This window comes from Agelaius tricolor, unplaced genomic scaffold (genome assembly GCF_023055355.1).
Source record: "Agelaius tricolor isolate 1412-34295 unplaced genomic scaffold, bAgeTri1.0.p SCAF_48, whole genome shotgun sequence".
NCBI classification, from domain to species: domain Eukaryota; kingdom Metazoa; phylum Chordata; class Aves; order Passeriformes; family Icteridae; genus Agelaius; species Agelaius tricolor.
In genome coordinates, this window is record NW_027269308.1 from 2,225,327 (window position 1) to 2,235,750 (window position 10,424).

General features: G+C 61.0%; 1 protein-coding gene across 1 annotated transcript; it reads left to right on the forward strand.

Annotated features, from left to right (window-relative positions):
* Positions 1 to 310: 310 nt before the first annotated feature.
* Positions 311 to 5,930, forward strand: LOC139604250 (maestro heat-like repeat-containing protein family member 6). The gene is made up of 13 exons (XM_071455347.1): positions 311 to 989; positions 1,296 to 1,360; positions 1,467 to 1,616; positions 1,799 to 1,947; positions 2,945 to 3,082; positions 3,346 to 3,460; positions 3,633 to 3,752; positions 3,961 to 4,116; positions 4,251 to 4,406; positions 4,552 to 4,653; positions 5,020 to 5,122; positions 5,399 to 5,455; positions 5,728 to 5,930. Exons 1-13 carry the CDS (start codon positions 311 to 313, stop codon positions 5,928 to 5,930), a joined length of 2,193 nt encoding a protein of 730 aa, XP_071311448.1.
* Positions 5,931 to 10,424: the final 4,494 nt, after the last annotated feature.

Below are 10,424 nucleotides of genomic sequence, written 5' to 3' on the forward strand. Positions count from 1 at the left end.
CGGGGCGCGCGGGGCTCGAACGTGGGGCTCGTGGGGCGAGAGGGGAACGGACACGGGGACGAACGGCCCCGGTGCTTCAGTTGCAGCGGCGGCAGCGGCGGCAGCAGCAGCGGCGGCAGCAGCAGCGGCGGCAGCAGCAGCGGAAGCGGAAGCAAAAGCAGATAGACAAGAAAAATCTTTCTGTTTCTCTATTTCTTTCTCTTTCTTTCTCTTTCTCTCCCTTTCCCGCTGTCGGGCACCCTTCTCTCGGGGTCCCTTGCCCGGCGTCCCTCTCCTCTCCCTGCCTCCCTCTCCCCTGCCGGGCCGGGCCATGCCCCCGGCCCGCCCCCGGCCCCGGGCGGGGCTGCCCCGTGCCCGGCCCCGGCCGTCCCGCCGCGCTCTCGCCTCCGCCCGGCTCTGGCCCTACTGGCGGTGGCGCTGCTGGGCGGGCATCAGTTCCTGGTGCGGGGGCGGCATCGCCGCCCTTCGGCTGCGCCTGGCCCGAGCCCGGCCCCGGACCCGAGGCAGGGTCCAGTCCCGACCACGACCCCGGCCCCGACCCCGGCCCCGGCCCCGGCCCCGGCTCCTCCCGGGGCCCGCGGAGGACACAGGCGGCGCGGCCGCTCCCGCCGCCTCCGCTGCGGCTTCCCCGGCCCGAGCTCCGCCGCTCGGCAGCGCGGCCGCCGGCCCCGAGCCTCCCGTGCCGCGTTCCAAAGAGCGAACGCCTGGACATGGCCGGCCCGGGGCGGCTGAGGGGCGCTCGGGGGCCGTTGCTGGCCCCGGGCCGAGCGCTGACAGCCGCGTCCCGCCCGCAGGGAAGGCGCACCAGGCCCTGCAGGAGCGGCACCGGCGGGGTTCGCTGCTGGGGCGCGGGCCAGGCACAGCCATGGAGCACAGAGCCTCGAGAGTGCCCAAGCTGGCCTGCGTGGAGGAGGAGGAGGAAGAAGGCCCTGGAGCTATCCCAGCACGGGAGACTGAAGAGGTGGTGCCATTCCATCCACCGCAGGAGGGTGAGTGGCAGGGCTGGAACCTCCAGCCAACTTGGCCCCATGCCGTCCCATGCCATGCCATGCCATGCCATGCCATGCCATGCCATGCCATGCCATGCCATGCCATGCCATGCCATGCCATGCCATTCCCTGGGGAAATGCCCACGGACAGGACGGAAGAGGGGCCGGGCAGACACCCCGCAGTGGCCATGCTCCATCCCCCTGGAGCATCCCAGGGCTCTCCCTGCCTGGGCAGCGCAGGGCTGGGCTGTGTTCTCCGGCCTCTCCCGCAGCCCCTCAGCTCTGGCTGCGCTCGCTCTTTGCCAGATGCAGCCCTGGAGCGCACACAAGAGCAGGAACGCACCCGAGGCCGCTTCCGAAGAACAGCGCAGGTACCTGCAGCCACCCCCAGCTGGGCTGGGCCTGCTGTCCCTGCTCAGCCCAGCCCTGTGTGTGGAGCACTCCATGCAATATCCCTGGCTTCTTGCCCTTCTACAGATGGTTGGCGACTTCATCAGGAGCATTCGTCAGGAAGAGAGCAGCACCATGGGCACTGGGCTCAGAGCTCACTCGGAGCTCCTCAATCATGAGACCAGTGCCGCCCTGCTGGATTTGCTCCTGGAGAAGGGGGCTGCCAGGCCAGAGCAAGTAAGCAGCCTGGGGCCAGGCTTCAGTGTCCCCATGAGTCCCGTGGCTTCCCCAGCCACGCCTGCTGGTCCCTGGGAGCCTTTGAGGCCATGGCAGTGCCCTGGCAAGGGAAGCATTCTCTGGGGACCCTGGGGACATTACTCCCTCTGGCAGCTTTCCAAGTCTCCCCGTGCCTTCTCCAGGTGCCTGCCACGGTGAGGTACATTCACCGATGGCTCAAGGCCAATGATTCTGCCGAGCACAGGCTGGACAAGGCCCTGCTGAATGTCACCAAAGCACACCCGGATGACACAGTCCTGACGCTGCTGCGTGTGGCCCCTTCCTGTGACAGGTATGGGGCCCACCTGCCCAGAGGGCTCAGGCCTCCCCAGCTCATCACCCTGTACCGCCTGTCCCAGGTGTCTGACCAACAGAGAGTTCCAGGGCCCTCTGGCTGCTGCCTTTCCCAGCCCTGGCACGTCAGCCCCCGAGCCTGCTGCCAATGTTCCCTTGCCGCCCCTCAGGGCTCTGTCCCCACAGGGCTGGGCTGCCTGGCTGCTGCTGGCCAGGCCCAGTGGGCAGAGGCAGAGCTGGCGGTCAGCCCGGGCCCCTAGGGATGCCCAGGCCACGGTGCTGTGTCTGAGACCCCCCTGAGACAGAGCTCTAACCCCGCAGAGCTGCCATCTCCATGTGGAAGACCATCATGTGCTCGTCCAGGACTGCAGAGCCAGTGCAGCTGATACTCCTGGATGTGCTGGGGAGCTGGCCAGAGCGCAGCACGTGCACCTCCGATGGGGACAAAACGGGTGTCTTTGGCCTGGCTGTGAGTTTCTGCAAGTGGCCTTTGCTGGCCACAAGGCCGCCTCTCCAGCAGCTCTCCATCCTCCTTCCTCCACTGCATCTCCCTGCCTCAGGCGCTGGCCTGAAACCTGGCCCAGGGGCAGCTTCAGGCCCACCAGGGCCCGTGCTCGCCCTGCCAAGGTCTCTCCGGGCCTCTCCCTGCCATGCTCGGGCCCTGCCACACAGACACCTCGGCACTGAGCGCTGTCTTGGGGGGCTTTGTCCCTTGCAGGCAACCGTGGTGATGTGGAAGATCCTCCAGGAGCCCCCTGTCCCACGTGTAGTGGAGCCGTATTTTCCCCACCTTTTTGTGCATCTGCTCTTCCAAGTGTTCTTCAGCACAGAAGAGATGCCAGAGGAGGTTGAAACCTTCTGGAAGGGATGCCAGGAAGAGCACGGCCTTGCCACCAGCCCCAACAGGTGCTCCATGCCAGTCCTCCTGTCCCTGCCACATGGCCCGCAAAGGAGCCAGTGCTGCCAGTGTGACCTGGGCTTTGCTGTGCACACAGGTTTGCAGTGCAGACCCTGAAGTCCCTGCTCTGCCTTCTCCAGTGTGAGCACGTGGTGGTGTCAATGGAAGGCAAGCGTGGCTGGGACACGCTGCTCTGCATTGATACCCACCACTGTGCCGTGGCTCTGCTGGCCGGGTGAGACCCCCTTGTCCCCATTGCTCCCAGCATTTGCGCCCTGTGCCCGGGCTGTCCCACACAGTCCCCATGGGCCAAAGGGACGAGGGACAGCCAAGCAGGCTGGAAAAAGGCTGGGAAAGGAGGGTGCCCAGGAGTGGCCACATCTCAAAGGGCCCAGGTCCCCTGGCAGGGTGGTGGGGAAAGACAAGAACTGTGTGAGTCAGTGCTGGGAGAGGCTTCCCCCCTGGCTCAGGGTCTTAGTGCCATTTTCCACCTTCCAGGGAGATGTGCCATGCATCCAGGCCCTTGTGTATAAGGATCTTAGACTGCCTCCTTGAGATGCTCAGCAAAAAGAGGCCATACTGGGATTTCCTTGCTCTGGCGTTCCTTGCAGAGGTGAGCCTGAAGGCCAGCATGACCTGGCTGAGCTGCCTCCCAGCTCTCTGCCCTCTCGTCGCCGCAGCCGCCTGGGACGGTGCCCGCGCCCTGTGCTGCTGCCTGGGCCCAGCCCTGTGCGGCTCCGGGCTCCTGCCGGCCGGCTCCCCCGTCACTGGCCTGTGCCTTTCAGGGCCTCGAGTGCCTGGACTTGAGGGAATGCAGGGACAGCATCATGGATGTCTTGCCAAGGCACCTGCGGAGGGAGCGCGCAGACACTGGCAGCCAGCATCTCAGGGACCATTCCCCGCTGGTGAGAAGGGGGCAGTGGCGGAAGCCGTGCAGGCAGCGTGGGGCTGGGCAACGCAGTTGCTTGGCCCTGCCTGGGCTTTGGGCACTGGGGCAGCTGCTCCCAGCTCTCGTCCCTCCCGCTTCAGCTGCCCGAGTGCTTCAGGACAGGCCTTTGGCCTCTGGGCCCTGCGGCAGCAGGGTGGCCTTTCACAAACTTGCCTTCCGCACAGGCTGAAAGAAGGCGGAGCCTGACTGAAAGGCTCATGGAGTTCCTGCTCTGGATGACCACCAGGATACTGGGCTATCTCTTCCTGGATGATGGTGCCAGGATACCCAGCCCCGTGGCCCTGGACCTGGCTAAGCTGTTCCTGCCACTCTTTGACAACGTAAGGCTCTGTGCCCCCAGCCACAGCCACTGGCTGCTGCCTGGACACTCGGTGCCCTGTGGAGATGCAGGCCTGCACCAAATGTGGGCCAGAATCAGCTGATGCTGAGCTCTTGCTGCCTTCCTGTTCTACAGGGCGATTGCCAGGTGCAGCAGCTCTCCATGATTCTCTTTCACACCTTGATGTCTGCTGTAGAAGAAGAAGGAAAAAAGCCCCTGATGACACAAGTGTGTCAGAGCCTGCTCCCACTCTTCTTCCATTGCCATGATGAGAATCTGCGTGTGGCACAGGTGAGGACTCATGGGCTGCTGCTGTCCCCCTGGCAGGGGGCTCGGCTGCCTCCTGCCCTGCGCCTGCTGGACTGCAGCCTCCTCCAGGCTGCGGCTCCTGTGCCCTGGGCTGTGGGGCCATCTCCACGTCTCTGCTGCTCTCCAGACTTCTCAGGGAACGCTGCTTTGTGCGGTCAAGTTCCTGAAAAGGAAGGATCTTGAAAAAACTGTGAAGAAAGAGAAACTCTCGAAGTTCACTGAGCTCCTGGTAAGGATGGCCTGCAAGCCCCAGCCTCAGGCTGGAGAAGGCCCCTGAGGGCGGTGCTCAGGGTGCGGGGCGGGCAGCTGTGTCCCCGCCCGCTGCTGCAGCCAGAGGCCGCACAGGCTCTGCTCCAGGCTCCCGTGGGCCTGAGCCGGGTGCCCATGGAGCCCCGGCCCGGCGGGGCTGTGGGCCGGCACCGCGGCTCCCCGGGCAGCAGCCGGCCCGCTGCCCCCTGCCCCCGGAACCCTTGGCCAGCGGCTGCTGGCCGCGCCTCAGGCCTGTGCGGGCAGGGGAGGCCGGGGCTGGGCGCAGGCAGCGCCCGGCCCAGAGGCTGAGCCCGCACCAACCCTTCCCTCCTGCCGCTCTCTGCAGCTGGCAGAGGACAGGAGCCGAGCGGCCGAGCACGTGCGCCGGGCCCTGCGCTACCTGGAGAGCCCACAGAAGCCCCTGCGAGAGGCGGCCATCAGGTTCATGGGTGAGCCACGAGCCCGGGCTCCCTCCCCGGCCCGCCGCAGCTCGGCCCTGGCCCCGCCTGCTGCCCCGGCAGCGCCAGCCGGGCCCGGCGCCGTGGAGCCCCGCCTGGCCTGGGCATTGCTGCTGCCGCCCTCTGGCAGCCGTGCCCTGGGGCGGCAGCGTGCGCCAAGGGCCGGGCTGAGCCCTGCCGGGCCAGCAGCCCGTGTGGCCACAGCGCCGGCAGCGCCGCTGGCAGGGAGCTGTGCCGCTGCCGCCGTGACAGGCTCTGTGTTCACAGGCATGGCCGGGCGGCGCCTGAGGGGGCAGCAGCGAGAGCTGCAGCTGATCTGCAGAGGTGAGTGAGGGCAGCGGGCTGGCAGCGCGGGCTGCCGGGGGGAGAGCTGCAAGCCCTGCCCCGGCTGCGGAGGGCTCTGCTCCCGTGGCCAGAGCGCGCTGAGCTTTCAGGGCCACGTGGGCCATTGGTGGCCAGCAGCTTCGGCCTGATCCCCTTGCTCCCTGCTCCCTCCTGCCCATGGCAAGAGCCGGCTGCGATGGCCCTTGCAGGGGGCTCTCCTGGGCTCCCCGCAGATCCGGCTCTGACCGTGGCTCTGTTCCTCTTTCTTGCAGCCCTGGAACGCCGGACGAAGGACAGGAGCAGTGCCGTGTCAGCGCTGGCACTTGAAACACTGCATGTCCTCCGGGCAATACAGCGTGGGCGATATTCCACCATGCAGAGGCTGCAAGATCAGCTGCGCAGGGCATGGAGGACTCGGCCTCGCCTGTCGGGGCTCGGCTGCCTGCTCTGCCGGATGACTGAGGAGGAGAGCTGATCTGGGAGGCTTTCTTTGCTGGGGCAACCTGAGCCAGGGGTAATTTTCCTTTTCTTCAAGATTTTTCTTTTCTTCTTTTCCATTTTTTGTCTATATTGTAAGTAAATAAATTCTAGAGTATATTATAATTATATATATTATTATATACTATAGATTACTGTAAATACCTCAATTCTAGAATGTGTTATGATATACAGACTGCCAGGAGCTTTTCTTTGCTGCCCAGGGTGTGCAGGGCAAGAGGCAGGAAAGGGTGAAAAGGGTGCTTGTGCTCAGCAGCACAGCAGGCTGAGGGGTGGTGGGGCCCTGAAGGGGAAAGGGTGCTTGTGCTCATCCAGCTGCCCAGCGTGCAGTGGGCCAGGGGAAATGGCCAGAAGCCCCTTGGCCTGTGGTGGTTCTGCTGAAGCCTTTGTGGTGCCGCCAGAGCGGCTGGGCAGGGGCCGGAGCTGCGGGGATCCCTGCCAGAGCGGTGCCTGGAGATGGCCACAAGCCCTGTGCCAGGCAGGAAGCGCCATCCGTGTCCTCCTGCCCGTGTGCTGCTGGCTGCCTTGCTGAGGGCTCCCAGGTGCCTCTGGATGGGGCTGCTCTGGAGCTGCTGCCGGGCAGCTTGGCCGGGCTGGGGCAGAGCCTGAGGGGCTGGGGCGCTGGCAAGCCCTGAGCAATTGGCTGTCAGAGGCCACAAGCAGCCCTTGTTTGCTTTGGGATCACCATGATTTTGGGGGAGGCAGTACAGGGGGGAAGAGAGAAAGAGTGGGCTTCCCTCAGCCATGGCTGGGTTTTTCCCCACCATGTAGGAGTTGGGCCTTCCTCAAGGCCCTGACAGAGATAAGAGTTTTTACTGTTTTTCTTGTTTTGCCTTTTTGTCTCTAATCTCTTTTCAATAATGTGTTGTTTATTTTTCCAGAGGAAGCGTTCGAGGTGGTCCAGTGTGGATGGGGAAGTGCTTGGGAGCAGCTGTGGCGTGGATGGGCCGTGCCCTTGGAGAAGGCTGAGGCCATGGTTTGGGAGCAGCTTTTCTTGCAGCCGTGGGTGGTGTGAGGTGGGTCCCTGTGTGCTTGGCAGGGTGGGATCAGAGCTTTTGGGAGATGGCAGCGAGCACAGGAGCATCCTGCTCTGGGCAGCTGCTGAGGGCTGGATGTGCCGTGGCTGGCTGCAGGCTGGGCACATGTCCTGCCCTCCTGCTCTGCTGCCAAAGGCAGCAGGGATGGGCAGCTCTGGGCACAGCTCTGGGCACAGCCAGCATGGCCTGGGCACCGCAGGCCTTGGCACAAGGGCACAGGAGCCCTCAGCTGACGGGTGGTTTCTGCTTTCTCTCCTTGCAGCCGGGCTCTGCGGGTGCTGAGGCTGCTCTGGGCTCTGCCAGGGCTCTGCTGGGCTCTGCCCTGGGCCCAGCTGGGATGGCTCTGCCCTCACATTGCTCTGACAGCTTTGCATCAGACGAGCCCGTTGCGAGCACAGCGCCTGAGCTTTCTGCTTTGGCAGGTGAGTGAGACTCTGCTGCAGGCCCAGAGATTGCAGCTGGGGACACACATCCAACTGGCAAGGACCCAAACTCTCCACAGTCCCAGCTGAATGCCTGGATCTGCCCAGGGTGTTTTGTCTGTCCCATTCTTTCTTCTTGATTGGCTGGAATTGTGCAATTGCACTTTCTTCTTCCTCTAGAAGTGCCACGAGTGGGCCAAAGCTGGCGAGTGGGCCGTGCTCCTGAGGCCGTGCAGTCTGGAGCTGATGGATGGAGAATTGCCCTTCTGCACTGCCAAACCAGAGCAAAAAGCTCTCAGTGGGACTTTGTGACTCTAAGAAATCCCTGGCAGTTTCAAAGGGAATGTGCAGCTCATTCCCAGGCTGAGAAGGAAGGTCATCTTCTCAAGGATTTGGGCTTTGACAGAGTTTAGATTCCCAATCCTGCTTGGAGCTGGCAGGGCACAAGGCAATTTCTTCTTCCTTCACACCAATTTCACCACAATTCAAAATTACAGTATTGGAAACAAACCCCAAAATCTTTTTTAAAAAGGTTACTGAGGTCAGTAAGATGGATCCATGCCATTACCACATTTACAAAATAAATACCTGAGTTCTCTTTTTAAGAAAGATCAGTTACCTCTTAATCCAAAGTTATGCACTATTTTTCTTTACACACTTGGGTTTTGTTTTTATCTTTCACATTCTCTTCTGTGTTTTTATTAAATTCTTTGTCTTTCTTTTTTTTTTTTAACAGAAAACATGTCCTACAAAAGGAATGTCCTTTGCTCCTGGTTCCCGTGTGGAGCAGCTCCCTTCCTGCTGGCTGAGCTGCTCAGGCAGAGCCCGGCAGCTCCTGGCCCTGCAGGGCTGAGGCTTTTCCCGTTGCTGGGCACAGACTGATGGAGCAGCACTGCTGAACACGGGCACACAGAGGGACCAAGAGCAGCTGCCTTTGGCCACCTGAGGCTCCGAGGCCCAAACTCTGAGCAGCCAGGGCTGGAAGAGACTGGCAGGATCTGATCCCTGACTCTGGGCCAGGGCTGCACAAATGACCCCACAGCAGCAGCAGCAGCAGCAGCAGCAGATGGAGCTGACTTTCAGCACAGCCCCTGCCCTGTTCCCTCCCGTGTGCAGCGGTGTCACAGCACCTGAGGCACCTGGGAGCCCCCAGTGCCAGCAGGGACTTGAGATGGCAGCCCTGGGCTCCTGGAGGCTGTGCAAGGAACGGAGCTGGGCACTCCCTGTCCATGGGGAGCTTGCAGATGGAAAATGCTGCTGTGCCCAGGCAGCTCCAAGGGCACAGAAAGGAGGGTCTGGAGCACTGGATCTGTGCCAGTGCCACAGTCCTGGGCAGCAGCCAGCGGGCCCTGGGGGAACAGAGGGCACAGCAAGAGGGACAGAACCAGGCAAGGTCAGAGACTGGGAAGAGCCAGGCCCGGGAGCAGGAACAGCTGCTCCATTGCACTCTTGGAGAAAGCTCTTGGCTGGTTCCAAGTGCTGAAAGGCGTGAAGGGCAGAGAGGAGGCCACAGCAAACAATGCTCCTGTTTGCACAGCCTCCCCTCTGTGTGTCCCAGAAGGAATTGGATGGACTGTGTTCTTCTCTCCGAGTCGTCTCGTTCAGCATGAGCAGCTCAGCACCAGGAGCTGAAGGAGCTGAAGCCTCAGGCCACAGGAGCTGGGCAAGAGGGAACTTTTGGAGCAAAGTAATGCTGCTAAAATAGCCTCAGCTGAATGCAGTGGATAGAATCATGGAATCACAGAATCCTTTCTGTTGGAAAAGCCCTCTGAGCTCACCCAGTGCAGCCGCTCACCCAGCAGTGCCAAGCCCAGCACTGAAGCACGTCCCTGAAGTGCCAAGGCCTGGACAGCAGCCCTGAGTGAGGCCTGGACAGCAGGCCCTGAGCCAAAGGTGGCCTCTGGAGGAACCTTCCAAGCAAAGGTTATCTTTGTATCTGCTCCCTAATGAAATATGCATGGTCATTAGCACTGTGATAGATGCAGCCACTCCTTAGTGAAACATGTATGGACCTTTGTGTATTTAGAAGCCAGACAAGGCCATGAAATCTGACATCTGGCCTTGTTTGGGGCTGTATGGTCAAAGTCAGCTCCCTTGGTTCCTCCTTGAGCCCTGGCCAGGCTTTGGGAGGGGCCCAAGAGGAGGATGAAACCAGATGTTGCCACACTAGCAGTGCTGTCAGTTTGTTCATTCAGCACTGTCAGAGCTGGGCCCTCTCCCAGCGGGCTTGGAGCCTCAGCTGGGGCTGGAGGCACCTGCAGGAATTGCCAGTGCCCAGGAGTGGCTCTGCAGCCCTTGGCTGTGACAGCTTCCCCAGCTGCTGTGTGCATCTGGGGGATGGGAAAGGCTGAGGGTAAATGCTGCTGGATCTTTCTTAATCACTGCAGGCAATCTTTGGTGGGGATGATTGGGTGCATTGCTGAGCTGCTCCTTTTGTGATTCTTTGCTGCTCTGAACTGCAGGAAATGACACTGATTCCTTCAGTTGGAGTCTGTGTCTTTGGTGCTGACTTTGCCCACTGGTGAAACAAAACTGGCACAGTCTGGCCAGATCCCAACAAAATGTCACTTGTTCAATATAAATGTGAGGAATCAGTGCCATCAGAAATTCCCAGATGGGAAGCCCTTCCCTGGAGTTCCCTGGCTCTGGAGTGGGCTGAGGTCGGAGCCCCGTGGGAGCACTGGGGCAGTCGGGTAAAAGAAGCTGCAGCCCTGGATGGCTTCAAATGCATCCAAAAGTTGCACATGGAAAAGGAAAAGACCTTGTGGGTTTGGGCAGACAAAGATGAATTTGTTGAGAGTACATAGGAAACAGCACCTTCAGAAGGAACAATTATTGTTGGAATGCTCCCACATGGAGCAACAGAAGAAGGTTTTTTTCTTGAGCTCAGATGCATTTGTGCAAGTGAAATATTGATATATTGTATCATTATACACGTATTTATAGTATAAGACATTAATATATATATATTTATATATGTATTTATATATTTTTAATATGTATCTATATTTC

Coding starts and splice junctions, on each gene's coding strand:
- LOC139604250 (XM_071455347.1), top strand. CDS start 311: ATGCCCCCGGCCCGCCCCCGGCCCCGGGCGGGGCTGCCCCGTGCCCGG. Junction 3,083..3,345: donor GCCGTGGCTCTGCTGGCCGG/GTGAGACCCCCT, acceptor TCCACCTTCCAG/GGAGATGTGCCATGCATCCA. Junction 4,407..4,551: donor AGAATCTGCGTGTGGCACAG/GTGAGGACTCAT, acceptor GCTGCTCTCCAG/ACTTCTCAGGGAACGCTGCT.